At 48.9% G+C, this 21,310-nt stretch overlaps 6 protein-coding genes across 6 annotated transcripts; 1 reads left to right on the plus strand and 5 right to left on the minus strand.

Annotated features, from left to right (window-relative positions):
• Window positions 1–769: 769 nt before the first annotated feature.
• F5Y00DRAFT_262669 (uncharacterized protein) lies at window positions 770–2,245 on the minus strand (the record flags this gene model as incomplete). Its single annotated transcript, XM_048011421.1, has 1 exon — window positions 770–2,245. One exon carries the CDS (start codon window positions 2,243–2,245, stop codon window positions 770–772), a length of 1,476 nt encoding a protein of 491 aa, XP_047864212.1.
• Window positions 2,246–3,935: 1,690 nt separating this feature from the next.
• On the minus strand, window positions 3,936–7,114 carry F5Y00DRAFT_253466 (uncharacterized protein; the record flags this gene model as incomplete). Its single annotated transcript, XM_048010055.1, has 4 exons — window positions 3,936–3,998; window positions 4,114–5,807; window positions 5,871–6,947; window positions 7,018–7,114. 4 exons carry the CDS (start codon window positions 7,112–7,114, stop codon window positions 3,936–3,938), a joined length of 2,931 nt encoding a protein of 976 aa, XP_047864213.1.
• A 1,559-nt stretch (window positions 7,115–8,673) lies between these two features.
• On the minus strand, window positions 8,674–13,377 carry F5Y00DRAFT_238763 (uncharacterized protein). The gene is made up of 4 exons (XM_048008001.1): window positions 13,011–13,377; window positions 12,865–12,955; window positions 9,738–12,812; window positions 8,674–9,687 (listed from the first exon to the last, which is right to left on the minus strand). Exons 1-4 carry the CDS (start codon window positions 13,184–13,186, stop codon window positions 9,055–9,057), a joined length of 3,975 nt encoding a protein of 1,324 aa, XP_047864214.1. The 5' UTR covers window positions 13,187–13,377; the 3' UTR covers window positions 8,674–9,054.
• A 456-nt stretch (window positions 13,378–13,833) lies between these two features.
• Window positions 13,834–15,529, minus strand: F5Y00DRAFT_270249 (uncharacterized protein; the record flags this gene model as incomplete). Its single annotated transcript, XM_048012591.1, has 1 exon — window positions 13,834–15,529. One exon carries the CDS (start codon window positions 15,527–15,529, stop codon window positions 13,856–13,858), a length of 1,674 nt encoding a protein of 557 aa, XP_047864215.1. The 3' UTR covers window positions 13,834–13,855.
• Window positions 15,530–16,569: 1,040 nt separating this feature from the next.
• F5Y00DRAFT_238765 (uncharacterized protein) lies at window positions 16,570–17,427 on the plus strand. Its single transcript, XM_048008002.1, has one exon. It carries the CDS (start codon window positions 16,645–16,647, stop codon window positions 17,284–17,286), a length of 642 nt encoding a protein of 213 aa, XP_047864216.1. The 5' UTR covers window positions 16,570–16,644; the 3' UTR covers window positions 17,287–17,427.
• On the minus strand, window positions 17,428–20,484 carry F5Y00DRAFT_238774 (uncharacterized protein). The gene is made up of 8 exons (XM_048008003.1): window positions 20,324–20,484; window positions 19,808–19,915; window positions 19,600–19,741; window positions 18,647–19,119; window positions 18,218–18,575; window positions 17,963–18,166; window positions 17,769–17,910; window positions 17,428–17,707 (listed from the first exon to the last, which is right to left on the minus strand). The coding sequence occupies exons 1-8, from the start codon at window positions 20,334–20,336 to the stop codon at window positions 17,651–17,653; spliced, it is 1,497 nt and encodes a 498-aa protein (XP_047864217.1). The 5' UTR covers window positions 20,337–20,484; the 3' UTR covers window positions 17,428–17,650.
• Between the last annotated feature and the right edge of the window lie 826 nt (window positions 20,485–21,310).

A 21,310-nucleotide genomic window follows, 5' to 3' on the forward strand; every position in this document is an offset into this window, starting at 1 on the left:
TTTAAGAAGTCGTGTTTGGACGGGGCGAATTAGAGATTGCCACAATTTATTATATATACCTACCTATACGCGTATACGCCAGCGATGATTTGCGGCTAACTTTCCCCTCCTTTCTTACATCTTACTTAACCCATTTCATCCCTTCGGTATCTTACAAACTTTCTCTTTTAACTAGGGCCATTCTTATAATTTTATAGCAAGCACCCTTACGAATTATAAATATCTACCTGTTAAGACCATATCACATCACATCACATCACATACTAAATAATAATATATATACCCGGTTCAAAGGAGTATTCATTATACGTCATGTCACGACTACCTATGTACTGACTGGGTAGTTAGGATATATAATAACGCGCGGTTAGCTTAGGAGATTACATATGCATATGTTTATTCTTCTTCCTTTTTTATATCTTACATACATACATAGGTAGGTATCTACCGCCCTAGGTACTGGCTGTTCCATCGAGATGGCCGTCCGAGAGCTGAATAGCGAAGCAAGCAAGCGGAAAAGACTAACTAGCTTGCTAGGTTAATTATAATACAAAGCTGCGGCTTAAGCACTACATATGTACTATGCGTGCCGAAGCAGATCCTCTTCCTTGGTGTTTATTTCTTTCCGCTCAACGCAGAAATAGATATATATATATATACCTACCTACCTCCTAGGTAGTTTTACATGCGGTCGGTCTATTCCGCCCTAGACCTAGCACGATATAACATAACATGGCATGGCATAAGTCACCTGCTTAGTTTAGGTAACTTACTCGCCCACGTCTACGCCCACGCACCACGTAAACACGGTACAGCAGCTCTTCTCCAACACCCGCGTGCTAGGTAACTTCCTGTCCCGCAGACAGCCGTCGTACATGGCGCCCGCGTCGCTGTTAGACGTGGCGCGCTGGCACAACACTACGCGCTCTAGCCGAGGGGTATCCCGGCCGCGCACTAGATTCCGGTATGCGCCGTCATCGGAGTCGGAGGAGTCGTTTACTTCCAGGACTAGGAGTTCGCGCAGGGAGGCGGGTAGCGCGGCTCCTAGGGCCGCGGGCGTGGGGAAGTCGGCGCGGGATAGCGCTAGGAATCGGAGAGTGGGGGTTAGGGTGGATAGGGCGCGGAGGAAGTGGGCGCTTGGGGTGGTGGTGGGTGTTTCGGAGTTGGAGTTGGGATGGGGGTCGGTGGTGGTGGTGGTAGCACCGGCTAACCCGTCTTCAAATGCCGTCGTGTCGAGGTACAAGAACTCGAGGCCCTGGCCATACTTCTCGAGCGCCTCGGCGAAACACGGCGCTCGCGAGGGCTGCACGTTGCCGGTCCGCATCTTGACGAAGAGGGAGCGCGGGCGGCCGCATGCGGCGAGGAGCGTGGTTAGGCCCTTCCCACTGAGACGGCACGACTCGAGCGTTATATCGACCGGCCCGCGGTTCTGCAGGTGGTGAGGAGCCCTGGGGCGTAAGGGGGGTGGTAAAGGCTGGCTGCCGTCGACGGTAGTATCTCCCAAGTTGCCCAGCTCGAGATGCTGCAGCTTCGGCAGGGCGAGGATATCCAGAGCGTCCGCGAGGCATAACCCGTTAACGTAGTCGCCCAGCTGGACGTGTCGGACGGCGCCGAGCATAATAGCTTCGCGGCCATCCCCCCGCGGCGGCGGCAGCGGCGGACTCTGGAGCTGCGCGGCGTGCGCGCATCGGAGAACCTGTCTTGTCCGCGGCCCGCATCCCCTATCGAGAGCCGGGATCATGAGGACTTCGATGTCGGTGCACAGGATCAGCACGAACGCGAGCAGCGCGTCGCCCGCATCGCACAGCATCTCGGCGACAATACTATCCTTCACATCGTCCGGAACAGCAGCAGCAGCAGCCCCTACAACGCCCGCGAGCGCCCCGCGGTACCGCGCGCCCAAGTCGGCCTTGGCAACCTCGGATTTCCAGCGGGCGTCCTTCCAGGGGCGGGAGGCGACCTCCTTGACGAAGCGGGCGAGGTGCGGCTTCTGCGAGAGCTTCCAGCAGAGGTAGCAGAGGAGATCGGTAGAGGGGTGGAAGTTCCAGTTCCAGTTCCAGGGAGCGTCGTCGGCGTGACCACCGTCCCGGGGCTGGTAGTTCTGGACGGCGATGTGGACGTAGGGGGTGGCGACGCGGCGCCACTTGCGGCTGACGCCGCGCAGGCTCAGGATGGTGGACATGTCGGCCTTGCGGTCCAGCTTGTCCATGACGGCGACGAGGATTTCTTCGGGGAGGGAGTCCATGTTGTTGGATAGTTCCGGGGTGGGGATGCTGCCTGGTTTGAGGGGGGAGAGGGATGTGGACGTGGACGTGGATGTGGCGGGGTAGGTATTATTTTATCTTCTATTCCACACGATAGAAGCTTCGATAAGTGGGTGGTGGTGAGAAGGTCGTCGCAATGTACAAATAAATACAAAATATATAAATATAAATATATATATGTTGTAATTTATAAGGTAGACAGACAAGTAAATACCTATTCCGTCTCACTTGGTCTCACTTACGCACCACGATAATAGGTATGCCAGCTAGCTAGCTAGCTACCTAGCTACCTACACTAGCCACCTCATCACCGTCTCATAGGGCTATCCAACCAAGGCTAGGTTGCAGCGCCTTCGCTCAGCTTTGCTGCAGATCCGACGCTGAGTCATCCGGCTTCCCATCCCGGCGGAGATGTTGTTGGAAAGCGCTTCACAAATCCGTCCCCTGCAGCGGACATAAGAGGGGAGGATAACCAATAAGAGCCAATGTGTTTGGAGCCAAAGCGTTTATTACAACCAATACAACCAATCATATTTCGACTATGACTACGTAAGAACATTCGATCGGGGTTTAATTGGCTAGGGAAAGTCCCTAGTGAATGTATCCCTTACACGAGGTGGATTTTCCGAAGCTGTCCAACATATCGTCGGATATACGAGGTAGCTCGGCGTAAATGTCTTTTTACCTGTATGTATTGACAGTTGTGTTGTTCAGTAGAGATAGTTGGGATGCGTCATATCTGGTCTGAAAACCAGCTGCTATGTAGCGTCTCTAATTTTAATGACATAATATTAATTGCATAGGTACATAAGTATCACAAGCCATGACGACGCCGAGGTGGGTCGATATTATAGAAGCACATTAGCAAAGGCTTATGTAATATACATACATAGGTACCTAATACCAACAATCCTCTGGTGTCGATTTAGGCGTTAAAGTCGGCCCGGATTACATAAGACAGCCCACATGGATATACCTATTTCGGTTAGTAAATCCAAGGCCGGATATAATTTCATCAATTTCGATATAATCAATCAACGCGCGTAACACCATCGTGAGTGAAGAGAGCACCTATCCGTATTTATCTATCGCCGCACTCGTGCCGAGCATAGCGTTAGAGCCCACAATTATCTGTATATCGTAGTATCGGTATCCTGTCGGTATCGTCACCCTGGCATTCCAAGCACGCCTATCCTCCCCTAGAGCCGCGAAACGCCATACCGAGACCGAGACCGAGACCGAGACTACCTATTGCCGACCCTCAAACTCATAGCTCAAACTCATAGCAAAAGCAAATTTCCCATCCCGCCAACTCCCGGGTCATGGCTATTGACCTTCATTCACTCACATACCCCAAGTCAGTGCGAATTATCTTCCCGGGCTATACCATGGAGAAATAAACGCCTGTAGCTTTCTTTTCGAGCTACTGGGTTCTCTACTCTCCGCCATTCGTTTCTTTCATCCCACAAGATGGTAGAGACTTCACATGCTATTCCGTGATTCTAGTAGTTCCCACTTCTCCAGACCTATCCTACAGGTAACCAAACCCGTAAAAGTAAACGCCAAATATCGTACTGGCGGCAAACGATATCGACCTAAGCCAACTAAATGATAACATGGCCGATTCCCACGCGTCTATAAACACCCAAGGTGTCGTATGTAGCGCCTCTATCAATAGCCTAGATTTCCCATGGCTCGTATTCTTGCACGATCCAGTTGGCCATCAATATGGAGCTGTTTTCCCGGAATATAGGAAGGTGGGACGAAATGGCGCAGCATTCGTGCGGTATAGCCTAGGATCGACAAAATTAAAGTTCTGCTGTTCGTAAGGCCGGGAATACTATTTCACCTGGTCCCTGAACATCATGAATTCGCGGATCTTGGCCTGATGATCTGCATGGGCGCTGAGCCACTGTTGACGAACCACCTGATCTTGCTCAAGCTCCGCCAGGTAGTCGCGTGCAGCATCGCTACCCCCCAAGGATGTATCAAGCCACGCTATTCCTCGCTGTTGACGACGGATCTTGAAGTTTTCCTGGCGAGTAGTGAAATGAGCCATGATTCTAGCATTGAAGCTTTCCCACTTGTCCATATACTGATAGAAGTCCTGGGCATATTTGCTGAATTGTACTTGATTAGGACGAATTCCCGCCGTAATTACAGCTTGGGGAAGCCGTGGAGCGACGGGCGGAGCTGGGAACTCGAGCGTTGTAGGCTTGGGCGGATGTTCCTTCTCAAGAGGGATTTGCTCCGAAGGTTTGCTCTGGAAGGGCAATGTAGTCTTCAGATCCCCGAAATCTCCAAGACCCCTAGGTGGTGGGTCGATAAATGGCTCTACCTTCTTGAAGTCTGAGAATGTAGTACGGAACTCATCAGTATCTTCCGAGCCACCATGCTGGGCGACGAAGGGGTGCGCCGCAGGAATAGAAGCTGCCTCGGGAGCAGAAGTTTGGGCGAAATTTCCCTTTGCGGTATTTCCGTCTCGCGTCGGGCTTGTAGACTTGCCACGCACTTCGTTGACGTTACCTGCTCTCCATTCTTCTCTGTGAGGCTCCACGGGTATTTTGCGTGCACCATTCATCTGGGACACCTTGGGGGTGTCGTTGGCCTTCTCCGACGGGGGCGAGTCAATGTCCATAGCGGTTGCAGTATCCATGTTAACTGGCGCAGATCCGGAAGATTGGTGGGCTTCTTGCCATCCCTCGCTCTCCTCCTCATCTACCAATCCGGCCGTGCCCGCCGTCATTTTAACGGGTTTGGATTTCTTTAGGTTCGCGCGGCGAGACGGAGAACTAGAAGTACTACGTGGTGGCTGTTGTGGCTCGAAATGTCGAGGTTCTATTTTGTCATTCCATTCCCAAGCTGAAAACCCAAGTCCTACTCCATTTCCCACACCACTCTGCGCGGATGGCACGCTATCCGTCTCTGTATGTCTGGATCTCGGCACTTGTCGCCTACCTACACGGCTACGCGTATGGGGTGGTACCCTGGTTGGTGTCTGGGGGTCGCTTGCTGAGGCCGTACCGGCACTAAACTTCCAATCCTCGGGCAGCTCATCATCAACAAACCTAGTATTGATGCTGTCGGCACTGTTTCTGGAGAGCCCAGCGCCCTGGCTGTGTATGTCGCTTGCGGCCGGGAAAGTGAAGCTAGAAGAATATTCTTGGTCAGTACTGAGCCTGGTCTTCTTGGGAGGAGATGTGTAATATTCGGCTTCATCATTGACTTCGGATGAAAAAGTACCGGATTTTCGAGTACCCTTCGATCGATTATTGATCAGACCGTCAACAGCGCTTCTCTGCTTTTGCTCGACGGGGAGTAGGTAAGGATCTTGCTTAACCTTAACCCCTCCACTCGAAGGGTTGTGAACCTGGGGAATGGGATAATGACGATTCGCATTAATAGAACGAGACAAATAACTACTTGTGCGGTCCTTTGTCTGCCTGGTATGGTGGTATTGGGGATTGGGTGAGCTGAAAGGACTGAAAAATAGTGGTGCATACACTGAAGGGCCGTTAGTAGCCTGGGTAGAGCTAGGACCTGCTACAAATGCGGAATTAGTCTCAAAACTAGGAATGACAACATAAATCTAAATCAGCAACATACGTTTACCAGCATCCGCTGTCGATGCGTTTTCGGCGGCTCCTGGTCGGGGCGGTGGATAGACGCCGTTCGCCTCGGCCGATTGCTTATACCTATCGCCAAATCGTGACTCGAAGGTACTATTGCCGCTGGGGACCTGCTGATTAGTTGATGGCTTAGTGCCCTTGTCAAAATTTCCTGAATCTTCAGATCCGCCGTCGTTACTAGAACTTCGCGGCGTGCTAGAACTTCGGGCACGTGATTGGGGGAACGCTCCAGGCATCTCTGCTTTGCGAGGTGATCGCGTGCTCGTAGTTCGTCCTATTCCTGGTACGTCGTCAAACAAACTTGTCTTCTCCCCGCCAGGAGAATGGTAAGGCATGCTCTGCCGCTCGTCCCAAACTTTCTCCCTAAATTGAGCAAGTGGATCTGCCATGTTGGACGTGCGTGAATCGTCTGGTGTCGTATCGGATGGTACTTCGGTAAACATAGCTGAATGCGTCCGAGTCGTAAAGTAATTCTTGTTCGTGACGGGAGGCTCGTCTGCTTGTCCAGGGGAACGCGGTACATAGCCTGTCCGCCTACTACCAAACGCTGCCTGGGCCTTCTGTTGCTGATACGCGGTTCTGGGCGGCGGGACGGGTTCCGAGTCTGACGGTCTTGCATTACGTGCTGCCGACGTTGGTGCTCGACCGGGAGTTTGGGGAGGCGCTCTTCGGGAGGCGCTTGGCCTCATATTTTCCCAGGCATCAGCATAGCTCTTGCGAGATTGGGGATCGTCTCGAGGGGTAGCTTTAGGCGCTCGAGGCATATTCGTAGTGAAGCTAGTGTAGCGCTGGGCTCCCGAATGAGGTCTGGTAGGTGACCTCTGCGTTGGATTTCGCGTCGGCGGCGGCGGATACTGCTTGGCGATATCTTGCCACGGATTACCTCGAACACCAGATCCTCTAGGGTTACGTATGGAATACGTCCTACGGGCATCGTCATATTGCCTTCTCAAGGTCTCATCGCTTAGTATTTCGTGGGCGCACTGGATAGTTTGAAACTTCGGATTGACTTCAGCTTCGCGTCCAGGATTGCGGTCCGGGTGGTATTTGAGGGCTAGATATGTCGGAATTAGCTAGGGGCAGATGGTAAAACATATCGGGAAGAGGCTCGGGACGAAACTTACCTAGTTTCTTGAATTGCTTTTTGACTTCTTCGGTAGAAGCACTCGCGGATAGTTCCAAGTCCGCGTAATAATCGCGGGTTTTGTCCCACTTCGGCATGATGACAGCCCTAGGAGAAAAGTCTAGAGCGAGTAGAGGTGATATGCGACATGCGATAGGGTAATAAAATCTTCTGCTCTATCATTCCAAAGCGAAGGGCTGTTTATTTATGTCAGGATGAAAGAGCAGTTGAATGACAGGTACGTGAGTAATCAAGTTAAGGGAGCTGATTTGGTAATTTGTTTCGGTGACAATACCTGGAATGGAAAATTTGGAGTACCTGGGTAACCAAGGAGTGCAGCCCGATTGGTTTTATCGCGATACGAGAGACAGGCACCAGCGAAGGGGGGGAAGAGGCTGGAGCTTTTGGAATATGTTGAAGCCTCAGCGGATAGAAATTTCCAAATAATTCTTGGAGAAAATAAGTAGGAAAATACGTGGCTTTGGACAAGGTGAATAAAGTAAATAGAAGTCGTAGATTATTACAGTTGTGTGTTCGCGTGTATCAATACACCACCTAACCGTTCTGCCGTTGTGACGGGCTGACTGGGTAACTAGGTGACGCGGATGGAATAGTGTAAAAGTGTATTAAGGTTTTAGGGTGATCAAAGGTAACAGCGGTGCCCTGAACAATACCTGGATAATCTGCAGGAAGGTGGGATAGTGGGGTCTGGTGGGACTTGGCAGGTGGGGAATAGAAAGAAGTTATTGAAGTTGGAAATGAAACGAGGGAAACGAAATATCTGAAGTTACCTCCTAATTACACTAGTTAATCTTTTTGAAGATTTCAGTTTTTGGTGTTGTTGGTATATTTCTAGAGGGATTCGTCTAACCCTGGCGTCGGTAAGGGGTCAAGAGGATAGATCAACGGACTTGAATAATATGAAAGCTGACGATGATGAAAATCTCGTGCAAGGCCGTAACCCTTGTCGAGATGAATGGACCGTGTGATGTAGGTAGCATAACCTAATGCATGTCATCCACATAGTGCAGGTGAACATCTAATACCTAATGTATCGACTCCGTCCACGATGCTTCTAGTTGACTGATAGCGTTTCTATTTACTAGGTATCTAACGTAATATATACATCTGTGAGGCATGCATATGTACAATGGATGAATTCCTACTAGTTACTGTATTGTAAGTGGCGTTTTAAACCACAGGTGAATACCCCCCAAAATGCTAAGGAGCTTGAAAATGACGTCAACTTTTGTAGGCGTGCATAATCTACCTTTTTATATTCTCCGTACAAATCGGGAAAAAAAAAGATTATTTGTTATACGGGATCTTGCACGACATACGGGATATGTGTTTAAACTCGACAGTGCCTCTATCAGCCTCGAAACTGATTGCCTAAAGTAGCAGTACTGGCAGGTGATGTTACCCAGATCCTAGCGCCTCTTCGTCAAGATCCCATCTGGGTAATAGGTATCCTATCTGATTTGATGCCCTGCGGAAACTAGCCCTTAGTTGCCTAGGTATCTACCTAACCTGCCTACCTACCCTAGGTACGTAGGTAGCTTCCCGAAGGGTCGGCTCCTTTATGCATGTCTTTCATAAAACTCCGTCAGTATATACTATCTCGCCTCCCGTAGATTGCCCCAATGAAACATCAGTCGTCATGACACATTAAACCACGTTTTCCCCCGCAGAAGCAGATACTTACACATAGATACTTACACATGTTACAGTTGTCAAGCTACCATCGAAACATTATGAAGTATGGAAGGCCTCATTCATTCAAGGCTTAGTTATATTTCCCTACGTTGAGACCAGACCAGGCCAGGCCAACCCTATCTGCGTTTTGAGTTCTCATATGTCCATGAGCGCCAATGTAGTAACCTTTCCCTAATACCGTAAACGCCAAAACCCTCAACCAAGCCATAGAATACCATGATCAAGGTGGACCAACAACACCTGTTCAATGCAATAATTCCCGCTAAAACTGGTTCCTTTAAACCATCCCGCGGGGTCCAGTGATAGCCGGCCTTGTTAATTTCTATACCATATCTCGGCTCATTTCATAGCTCCATCCACCATCCCGTCTTATTTTGTCACGTGCCGCAAGATCCTTTCGGATATCTTCCTCTGTTAGCCTATCGGAGCCGCTCCAGTTGGCGCTTGAAGTTCGAGCGCGGAACTTGTGGAATCGATCCTTGCTCTTGGCGAACACCTCCTCCATATTCAACGGTCCTGGCGCCCCGAAAACTTGGAAAGGATCTTTGGACTCTTGTTCCACAAGCGCCTGCCGAAGGTTTGGTGAGTCGGCCCAAGACGCAACCATGTCCTTTCCACCATCATCGTCTTCATCGTCTTCGTCGTCTGTATTAATCTCCGGCAAGTCAATCAACTCGCCATTCTGGAATCGCGGAGAAGACCTCGTTGCTGACTTGGCGACGGACTTGGCAGTCATGACTCCCTGAGGTCGCGCAGGTGTCTTGTAAGATGATCCGCCCGCGTTTGGATTGGGTGCAAAGGGGATAGGAGCCTTAGACACCTGAGCCATGTCCAACGGATGTGCAGTCTTAACTTGGCTGTTGTGCTGATTCGTTACAGTAGTCTTGAATAGATCCCTGTTATTCAACGGCACATTCGTATATCCAGATGTAAACATCGACTTGGTCGGCATATCCTAATAATCGTTAGCCTCCTATCCATATATCTTGTTAAATAAGAAATTACCTTTTTATAGCCACCCGATGGGCGTACAGGCGCCCCTTTTAAGCTTGGCTGCTTCTCTATCTCAACATCGTCGTCGAATTCGTCAGTCATGCGCATTCGCTTCGACTCTTTTGACTGGTAGCCAGTCGTGGCACGGGAGGGGGCTGCGCGGGCGTTGTCGTCTTTATAATCTTGTTGCAATGGTCGTTTTGTAGGCGCCTTAGATGCATTCGACAATACCGCGTTGACTGGACGTCCAATATCTTCTTGGGAACGTTGCAGATTCGAGGCTAAGCGAGAGGGCGGACGGGGAATAGAAGCTTCGGCACGGCTGTAGTCAGGGGGCCCATTTGGCTGGCTCCTAGCCGCCGGTGGGGGAGCTCTAGTTTGCTTCGCCCTTTCGAGCATTGCTTGTCTCTGTGCATTCTTCTTAGCCTCCGCAGCTTGTTTTCGTTCTTCCTCCTTCCGCTCAGCTTCTGCCCTTCTTTGTTGCTCTTGGCGCCTCTCCTCTTCCTGCATGGCGGTTCTCTTGCGCTCTAATTCAGCCTTTGCGTCACGTTTGCGTTGCGCTTCGCGTTCTTCCTGCTCTTTCCTTCTGGCCGCCGCGTCGAGTGCTTTTGGCCGGCCCGAAGATGACGTTGAGCTCTTAAGACTCTGCAACGACTGCTTGTGTAGTGGAAGCTGGTTAGATTTATTTTTGCCTTGAGATTGGGAAAGCGTCTCATGAAGGCTTGATGACAGAGAACTGTTGGAAGGATTATATTGAGAATGTTGCGAACCCATATTCACGCGAATTACGGTGGGCGCCTGCTTCGGTTTGGCCACTGGTTCTTTTCCAGGCCTGATAGGCCGTTTAATCTCTCGACCCTTAGTAGCCGAAGGAGGTGCAATAGACCGAGGAGCCGACGGCGGTGGCATTGGGTTGGGTGCGTCAACCATGTCAACATCATCTACCTGCTTTTCATCAGAAGAACTGCTAGCGGCTGGTTTCTCTTCGGTAGCAGGTTGCGTCTTGGCCTTTCGCGGGCTAGGTCGGACTGATTTCGATGTATTACCAGGGGTCTGCAGGACTGTTTTCTTCTCCTGCTCCTTCTGGACAGCAACCTGTTTCTCCATCGCGGCAACTCTTTCTTGCTCTTGGCTGAACACGTGCGCTTTCTCACGCTCCTTCTCGCGGGCTTTCTCGAGCTTGCCCATTTGCTCGGCCATCCGTCGAGCTTCTTTCGCCTCCTTTTCTTTACGCTTCTCCTCAGCCTTTTCCCGCTCTATTGAAGCCCTCGTTCTTCGAGCCTCTGGTCGTGTCGGACTACCTACACTCTCAAGAGTCTGAGTATCCACAGCAAGACGAGATAGATCTGGGTAGAGAGGCTGCACATCCTTTCCTTTGGGGGAAGCAAGTGTATCAGTAGACGGAAATATGTGTAGGCCCAATCTAGTACTAGATGGTGACAAGAGCGAGGTTTTCCCTTCGGCACTAATAGCAGCGCTACTAGCTAGCAAGCCTTTGGAACCTTTGAGAATTGACGACAGCTTGTTCTTGACCTGTTTTAGAGGACTATCTTTGTAGCCTCGCGATGGTGACTTCGTAGGTGTAGTAGGCCTATCTGTTTCATGGACAGTGGCAAGGGGTGGGTTAGACGCAGAGATAGTCTTCGTAAGGTTATCCCCATCAGCCCCCGAAGCTTCTTGAAGTGGCAACAAGGGGACGGATGCGGACTTGTGGTGGCCAAAAGTAGTAGCCCCCCGTTCCTCCGTCGGAGGGCGCTCAGGAGACTTGGCCTGGTCCTGAGAAGTCTTCGACACTGAAAAATCGCCACCGCTGACAGTATCCTTACCAGATACACCCTCCATCACGTCGGCAGTATAGCTTTTAGCTAGTCCAGGCCGAGGACTACGGAAGTCAGACGCATTCTCAGGCGAACCAAGAGGTCCAATCCAGTCGTCTTCATCGTCTTCGTCCGGAAAAGCGCCTGGAGTTGTAGTCTTTTTGGGTGAGGGCAACGGCTTCGCCTGAGACGAAGACTGGGGCGCAGGAGCTGCGACTGTTGTTGTTTGAGCGACAGAAGGACCCGGAATTGACTTGGAAGTCCTGGAAGTCTGTGTTTGCGCTTGGCCTAATTTGCTGATTTGGTCCTGAAGACGTTGCGTATAAGTCTTGTTATGCGCGACTGTATTATCCGGCGCCGATTGTGACTGAGGCTCTTGAATAGATGGGTCCTCGTCAATGTCCATGTCATCATTATCATCGTCCGTAAGATCATGTCTTGTGTGTCCCAAACTCTTTCCTCCAGTATGTCGGTTGTAGTAACTCGTTCGATTCTGCTCCAAGTGGCTAGTCCTTGATACCCGGTTGCCTATGCTTTTATGCGTGATAGGTTCTCTTGCAGGCAAGGAAGCAAAATTGAGACTACTTTTCCGAACAATAGGTCGAATAGGACTTGAGCTCTCAGAAGAGGATCTCGACGGCTCCTCCTCAGGTACGGTTTCCATTGCATCTACTTCTAAGTTATTGTCTTCAACTTCAGCACCAGATATGCTAACAACAGCTGAGTGCTCCGCGGGGGATGTTTCCGGCAAGGCAGGTGATCGTAAGGGTGAACCCGCCGGCGTAGTGCTCTCCTGAGGACCATCTACTTTATCAGATGAGGCTCCTAGCGGAACGTGGGCAGTGAGATACTGTGTGTCAAGGTCGCCCACGTTCGTATCAACTGTAGGATTTGGCGAGTGAGGAGCTGGACTGTCATGTCCATGATGGTTAGGAGAAGTATCAAGAGCTACATCGTCGCTCTGCGTGTCCGCCTGTGGACTAAATGGTTGTGTTGCCTCGTCATCCACTACAGAATGATCAACATCCATTATATCCTGGGACTGGCTACCATGATATCCGGAATCCGCAACAGAAAACGGCTGGGCTGAGGACGTGTGTTTTGGAGAAGCCGCATGCTTCAAGGGACTCTCTGGCGCAACTGCCTTGGGGGGTGATGGTTGGGGGTCTGCAGCAATTTCAATCTTAGGCGTATTACTTCGATTCATATTAGGTATGATAAAAGGGTTCGGGGCCCCTTTAGGCGTAGCGGAAAATATGTTAGAGAGGGGCTGAAAAGCGTTAGTGTTGATATCACATAAAGGTTAGCCCAACGAGACTCACGACACGAGCCTCTCCCGCGTTTATTTTCCGGATCGTTCGAGGAGTCTTGCCTCGTAATTTTCCTGGGGTTTTAAATATTTCTGCAACGTTGCTACCGTGATAGTTAGCTTCAAGGACTTCCCATAAGAACCTAGATGCCCGCGTACATTTGATTTTCGCTAAATATCTCGGCCATATGCTCATTCAACCAGTCAAAGTCGTTTCTAGCGGAGAAAGAGAATTCCTCAACCTCTGACTGTGCAATCTGCAGAGCAGATGACCTCTCTTCTGAGATCCATGGCGCAGAGCCGACCGGCAGACGCGCCGCTCGTGGCCCGACCATCGCGAATATATCGAGAAACGCGTCTATTATAGATCAGATCGCGTACGGTTTCCCAGGAAGGCGTAACAAGAAACAATTAGAATAAGCAACATTCAATTAAGCATTGTGCATTGTACGAAGATGGAGAAAAAACGATGTCGTTGGAAGATAAGAAGCGCGAATCGGGGCGCGATTGGTGTCGATTGACGATAGTTAATAGATAGAATTAACAAGGTAAAAAAAGAAGGAATACGCAGATACGTTCAAGTGAAGGTAGGGATTGTGGGCGGCGGTATCGATTGCCGGCAGATCATTGGCTACAAGCGAAGTGGGTGTAAACATAGGAGCTTGGACCATTAGTGCATTAGTGGGTTACACACGCGGGGAACATTTCAATTGATTAATCTTTCGAGGTTCTCTCAAGCCAGTCAACCTTAGTAGGTGCCTACCCCAATAACCCCAATAATGCAAAAGAGGTACACGGTGAACTTTTCTATTCTTAGGAATTTGAATTCATATAACTACCAAATACCAAAATAATACATTATATATCAATATATTCTAACTCTCAAAGCAGCTAGATTGAAATATCATATACGAATTAAATAATAATATCACTAACATGACAAGATGGCACCTTACGCTATATTAAAAACTGATAATAATCACCTAGCTATACCGCCAATCAAGTTAAACCATCAGCCGGCTTATACCTAAATCATCATCACTTTCAATACTTTCAAGATTTACATATCCCTCTTCTTCTTCCTCTTCAGGCGAAGGGATATCATCCCAGTTCGGCATCTCCTCCGACGTCTTAGAACTATAATACCAGCGGCGATCTTTTGTATACTCATTTTCAAGCCCACCCCCTTCAACGGCATCTATCTCCTCGCCAACCTTGACCCAACTCCAGAAGTTCAGGTTCGTCTTATCCTTGATCTCTTCGCCTCGGAGCGCCTGGTAATCGCCATATTCCTCTTCGTCCTCGTCGACCTCGCCAACCTCTTCCACGACGAACTTGGATCCGGTCGACGGCCCGTAGCCGTACGGGAACCACTTCGCTGCCCGGGCGAAGGCAGCGGCTTTCTCGCGCTGTACGTCACCCGGCCAGCGGACGCCTTGTAAAAGCTTAGGATGCCTTGTCTGATTTGTTGGGACGAAGCTCTCCGGGTTGCTGGGGAGCTCCTCAAAGTGCTCGTGATTGTCGTGGCCCCAGTCGATATGTATCACATATATTGGAAGGATCTGAGCACTATCAAAGACGATGTACTCGAGCCCGCGATTGGAGACGTGTGAATCCGCCCCGGGGTAGGCCTGGCTTTGATTCCTCCAGTTGTCGTCCCTATAAACGTCGGCCGAGCGGCCCATAATCGTCGCGCATACGAGAAGCTTGATTCCGAAATATTCATTAGGCTTGGTGGCCTGGCATGAGCTACCCGTGTAACTGAGAGAAAAGTCCGCGTTCGGAGAGCTGTAAATTCCCCTACCGTATGTCGATCCACAGCGAACCCCGTGCGCCTCGTTAGTACCTGGGTTCTTCTGACCAGGCTTGAGGAATCCGTAGCGTACTATAGATGGCACGAGCTGTCTTTGGGTCCCATGGAAAGTCATCGTGGGCTTCACGAGATGATCTAGGTATACCTCTTTTCTCTTGCTGTGGTGTAAGCTAGCAGGGACGCAACCGTGAAGTGTCCCTACAGAGTATTCGGATAGTCTTTCCCTTATTTCCGTTTGCTTCTTATAGAATCTAACGGCGAGGTCAGACCTTATAACCTCCTCCACGTGGAGAACCCTGTAACAGGAGGGAATCTGGGAGCAGATTTCCTGGGGCGTTTGCCGTAGGAAATGGTATGCCGTCTCGCTAGATGTCATTATCGGATTCGCTGGCTTCTCCTCAAATGGGAGAATATTTGACCTAATACGGCCTTTTGGTTTCTTCGGAAGCCTCTCGCGCCATGACTTCAAATATCCCCTTGTCGCATTGGCAAGCTCATAAACCGCCATAGTTGGTTCAAAAGCACCATATACACTCTCTCCCCGACTATTCCATTTTGAGATGTTATTGGTGACTGCTGCAGCCTCTACAACCTGTCTCAGCTGTGTGCGAAGTTCGATCACTGATTCTCGCGATAATTCGTAGCTCTCGAGCTCCCAAGTAGCAGACGCAGCGGGATATAGGGGGCCGGGGGTGATATATAAGCACAGTTCGTCGTACTTAAAGACAAGCTCTTTATCTAAGGGCCTCGTCATTTGCTCGCTCTCGTCCAGGAATCCATCCCTGATAAGCTCATCTACCTCGAAGTCGCGTAAGAGAGATAACTCGACGAGGTCATCGTCGCTTAATTCCGTAGCGTCAGACATTGAGGCTTCAGAGACGATCCGTTAGGTAGGCGTTTTTATATTATTCGTTTTCTTAAACTTGAAGTCGTACAATAATAGCCTGTCCGCTTGACTGTCATAAAACAGCAAACCCACTATTTTCAGTATCGATACATCAAGATTGGCTAAAGGATATAGACTGTTTGCGTTGAACTTACGTTAGGTACTCTACTGATTATAAAGGGTTTGCTGTTTTATGCCAGTCAAGCGGATAAGATAATAACAAGGAATATAAATTTCCCATTAATCGAGAGCAAGCCCATTTGCTCGATTAAAAACATTCGTTCGACTGAACACCTATATAAGTTATAGCCGCTTATAATCCCAGTGACTGGGCGAAGCTACTTAACGATGGATCCGTTCCCATTCACTCATTACGGGGAGTGACTCATTATAAAATCATCTGGAACCAACTCCGCAATTTAGCAAACACGTAGTAAAGATCAACACTGTCACAAGGTGAAACCAAACAAGATGAAAACAACTTCGTTGTTCCGCGAGGAACTCTAACCTACCTGGCGAGCCCGTGGCTCGTATATACATACATGTTCTTTGTCCTAGATGTCTCATCTAGAATCCTGACAAACACTCAACTAGGCGGCAGTCAGCTATGAAGATTGTCCTAGAATAATACTTGGAGCTAAGAGCTGAAGATGAGGTTCTATATAGTTAACCACTAATACCAAAACAGACAAGCGAATTATACATATGTTAATGGCACTAATTACAAGGCGAAGAATAAAGGCTTATACAATGCCTAACTAAGCTGTGGAAACTACCTAGTATATAGGTTGAACATGGCGATAAACACAATAAGCTCGATTATGGATATAGTCTTACCTGGACTACTCAAACTCGGTCCAGTATAGGCAATAGGAAAGCGGAAAACATGGAGAAATGCAACCATGTAAACGGGGGATCCACCGAATTACAGATGTGGCCGCCGTCCCGAATCATACGATATGAGCCGGCTATAACAGGTAAGTCATACGTATATGTAAACACGTCGATTCCCATTAAACCCCCATTTCTCGTCATTATGAGAAAGACCAAGTCGATTTCTAGATAGCCACCAACAGTAACTAACACTAACAGTAATGTTCCAGCTCCCCCCATTCCTCATCGCGCTCGCCGCTGCGCCGCTTGCTACTCCCTCCTCTCTCGTAAGTCAACAAATCGACTACGGCTCCCTCCACTGCCCTGAAGATCCCACAGCCACCCTAGTAACACCCACGTACGGCGCCGAAGGGGCAATATTTACCATCTGCTCTGAACTCGTGCTTGATAATACCGGGCCGCTGACCGCCTACAATGCGATTCTGGATTTCAAGTCGTATCCGCGATGGAATTCGTTTATAATCGACGTCGCTCTCCCGGACAACGTTACGTCGACTCCCGACGATATATACGTCGGCATGACAATGCAGTTCACCTCCAATGGCTTGATCGGCAGCCTTAATACCACCAGCACAGAGGTCATCAGCCTGTTGGATCCCTCTGGCGCCGAGGGGTATCTCATCAACGCGTGGCATTATGACGATGGCATAGGCGGCGTCGGATCGCGGGCAGAGCACCCCAACGTTTTCGTCGACTTAGGAAATGGTTCGACGCGATACCTTTCTTACGAGACGTATTACGCGGGCTTGAGTACGGGCACAATAGCTCTGCTAAAGCTGCAGCTGCAACACCAATGGGATATCCAAGTTCGAGACTTAAAGGTATATGTTGAAAGCCTCTAAACTCCAAGAATTTCATATAGATCGAGAGGAATACATACGCATAATTCCTAATTACCTACCTATGATCAAACTGGTCACTAGATATACTTACTATAACTACATTTTTACAAATCATCATTCATTTGGACAAGTTCAACGCCATGGATTTGAAAATCCTATATTGATGAATCAAAGCCTTTCCGCCGACTTGGGCATTTGCTACGCCCGTGACTACCAAGCATGAAAGCCATATGTTGCCCGCAATCAACCGTGCCCCTTAGGTTGTGCATTCCGTGAAAACCAACGCCACCCTGTTTGTAGGCTCGTTGCGCCTTGCATACTGCTCAATATCACAGACAACCATCTTCTCTCGGGGATCTTCCCTTTATGGCAAAGCAGCATTGCTAGCCTCCAAATCCGCATAATGAAGTGTGAGAGTACGCTATAGGTTATGTCAATAGATGCATTTCAGAGGTCAAAGTAAATATTATGCAGTCACTTACACGCTCTTTTCGCCAGTCTGTTGTATTCCAGATGATGTAGTAACCCTCTTCATGCTGGGTACTGAGAATTCGGGGCTGCATTAGTTCGTCTTTGGTCAGCCAAATCTTCAGCTTCTTGTGCCATCGCCAGGCGCGGTTGTAGCTAGAAAATGTCAGTATCGCAAAGTCGCCAACGTGGTGGAGCGGTATCCTACAGTTCATGAGCAGCAAGATGCTGCTTGACATCTCCAGGACAACTGTAAAAGATCCACATTAGAGTTTCCTCGTTGAAGTTGCTAATCTTGTTTTCTAAAGGCTGTACGTTATTCACGTTATAGCACTCTGGCAGCCGGAAGTCGGGAATTGCTGGTCGGGGAATGGTATCATTGAAGAGTGAGTATATCTGCGTCGATAGCAGCCTAGAATTATGAGTAAAGAAAACCTAAAAACAAAAGCGAGGAGAAACTTACTGAGGAGACGTAAAATCTACGCCCAGTGTTGTTGGATCCAAGCCTGTAACAGCTGCATTGTAGTCGGGATAGTTATTCATAAGGGTACGAAGACCTTTGATCCCCCACTTATCAATAGGCGCCATGCCTGCTAAAGGGTCATGTACAGACGGGGATTGATCATCCTTCTGATCGCCGTTCTTGTTTGAGGATGCATCGTTACTACCGATGGCACCGAGGGCACCGAGCTGATTCAGAGCTGCCGGATCTTGTGTAGATGACTGAGAAACCAAGCTGTCTTGGAATCCAGGGGGCTTTTGGCGAGCCTCGTCGTTACTGCCGGTTCCAGTACCTCTAATGTCCTGCGGTCGCGAAGAACCTGCAAACCTATTAACGTACCGTAACATAGTGACGAAAGAAAAAGAAAAGAAATTTGTGGTATCCGCATACCTGTGGCAGTGGATCCATCTGGCGAACGAACATCGGTTGTTCGGTTGTTGGCAGACAGCGCATTGAGCAGGCCATTTCCTGATCTAGGACCCTGGAGGGAGCCAGGGGCGGCGCTACCTTGGGCACCAAATCCGAGGGTCGACATTAGATTTGACCCACGTTCTTGACCAATATCTCCGTTGCTGTTTCTGATGTTGTTATTATTCAGAGGTGGAAACTCGTCGATACTGTTGGGTTGAGGTTGTGATGATTGAGCCACGCTATTCTGGCTCCCGAATCGGTATTGGCCTTGGCTAGAGCTCATCCTTGAAGGCGAAAAGAAATCGTCCTGTTGTGAGTGTTGAGAGGAGAGTGGAGTGGGTTGCTGGTTCCTCTGTATTGTACCGCTCATACCTCTTGATGCTCCTGTTGACCATAAAGAGCTAGCACCTGCGCTTTGTAATTGAGAATTGTTGGAGAGTGATGGAAATTCGCTGCTGGAAAAATTAGCCTCGAAGAGTGAAATGTGATTTCACAACGTAAAGGAATTTCACAGTTGACGTGTGCTCAAGTTTAACGTGACAAGAAGAGAAAAAAAAAATCGTGTTTGTTTACCGATTGGTACGGTCTGGAGAAGAGCTAGCTTTGGGCAAGCTGTCTTGATCTGTTCGTCCAGCAACAGTAGCATATGATAAGCCAACATCTGGGACTACCAGTGGCGACGGGGTAGGGGTAGTAGGACGTGGTGTATGGGTCTTGAGTATGAGTCTTGGCTTTCTCGCCTTATGACCTGGCGACAAAGACGCCATGCCGCCTACCTAATTACCCAAACTAGATGAAGCAACGGACGGGAACGAATGATGCGGATTGTGGGTAAAACGAAGGTTGGTGTTTATACGACAAAGTTTGGCGGTTGGATAAAAACAAGTGCACGGTGGTGGTGGTAGAGCTAACACGGAATGGAAAATACCTACGAGAGGTCGAGAGGCGTTGCCGGTTGCGAACCGCTTAAACTTTGAGCAAAACTGAGGTTTCCTCCTAGTTGCCTCGACGACGTTTGTAGACCTGCACCCCCCATAGGAACACCACCAAACGCCCATCCGGCTCCGTTATTCGCTTTTATGCGACAGAACATCAGCTTCGGATCTAGCAATTACCAGCACCTTGATCCCGCGATCATACCTAATTTTCCGTTCGGTATCCTATTAGACACTGTTCTACCTGGTTGTTGGGGTTGTTGTTGGCCTCCGAATCCAGTCGGTATCCCTCGGAGGGTTTGTGGTACGGCTCCTGAGGACGTTCAGTATTAGCCAAATGTATGAAGTATTTTCATGGGGCATGATGAGTGGAGCAAAGTGTTTGTTAATTCATGACAAGAGGTATATCTATTTGTTATAGATCTAGTATGCAATAGTTGCTTGTGAAGTTGTGATCTCCTCACTCCCCTAGACGAGGCTGATATTTCGAGAAGGCTGAGGCCAGAAGGATATAGCGAAAATGGTCCTTCTGTGCCCTACCGTTGTCTTAGGGTATCCAACGACCTGGTTTATATATTATACGTCTCGAAGCGGGAAATATCAAGCCGGTCGAAGAGGGTCGGAGGGCAGGTGACGGAGCGCGACAACGATGTGGTCGACATCACGATTCAAAGCAAACAGGCGGGGCACACGAGGCAGAGGGAGAGAGGGTCGGCACTACCTGTTCGATTCATGACTACGATGCCACACTAGAGATGTCCTGATGTGAACTCCCTATAAACTTTGGAAGGTTTAACTCGTCGTGATCGGTGGGGTTTTCGTGGGGGGAGTAGCTATCCTTAATGATGTTCCTATTTGCGAAATGCCAAATGGTAATGTGGATTCACGAAGCTTTGCGATCGCAGGATGGGAAGTTTACTGGGGTTGGCTTGTCCTAAGCACAAGCTAAGCCCAACATAGTTAGTCTACCCATATTGCCTTATCTACGCACGGTGTGGATAAGCGTGCAGTTGCCTTACGTAGAGGGAGCATTAGACCGGTGCGCCTTGCCCCCTAGCCTGTGCAGCCTCAACCAGCCTCACGAGCCGCAACTCTCCAGTCTCTTCCATTCTTTCCACCAATGCACCATGCAATAACTGAAACTCCCCGCACTGCAACTTCCCTTGTGCATGTGCCTTTTTACTTGTAAAGTACTTCCTACTATGCTTCCTACCAGGTAGGTACCTAAGATACATGATTACCTGGGTGCTTGATAAAAAGAGACAGCGTTTTTATGACATGTTCAATCCATTTTATTTAGTGTTTGTCTTTACACTTCTCCGGAATCATGTGTGCTCAGTCATTTATGTGACTACCCTCAAAGATTAAATGTAGGTAGTTACTGTCACAATTATAAACGAAACTCTTTAGTCTCTAAACATATAACCCGTCATCTAAGATGATATATTCAATATATTCAAGCCAATAATTAATTATGTACGGCGTTGTTGTTTTAAAGCTAAAAAAGGCACCAAAGGAATATTTAACCCCATTTTCATCACAAACAGCTATGAAATCATAACACTCATTTGTGTAGCTGTTGCTTAAACACCTAGGTACCTACTTGGACAATTAATTAGCAGTATTCGCAGATTAAATAAAGCTTTTTAGATATCATAATGGTATACCCAGCTTTGTGGTTGCTTACATAGCTACCTACTCCGAAGAA

The sequence above is a fragment of the Daldinia vernicosa genome (genome assembly GCF_022497035.1).
Source record: "Daldinia vernicosa strain CBS 139.73 unplaced genomic scaffold F5Y00scaffold_27, whole genome shotgun sequence".
Classification (NCBI taxonomy): domain Eukaryota; kingdom Fungi; phylum Ascomycota; class Sordariomycetes; order Xylariales; family Hypoxylaceae; genus Daldinia; species Daldinia vernicosa.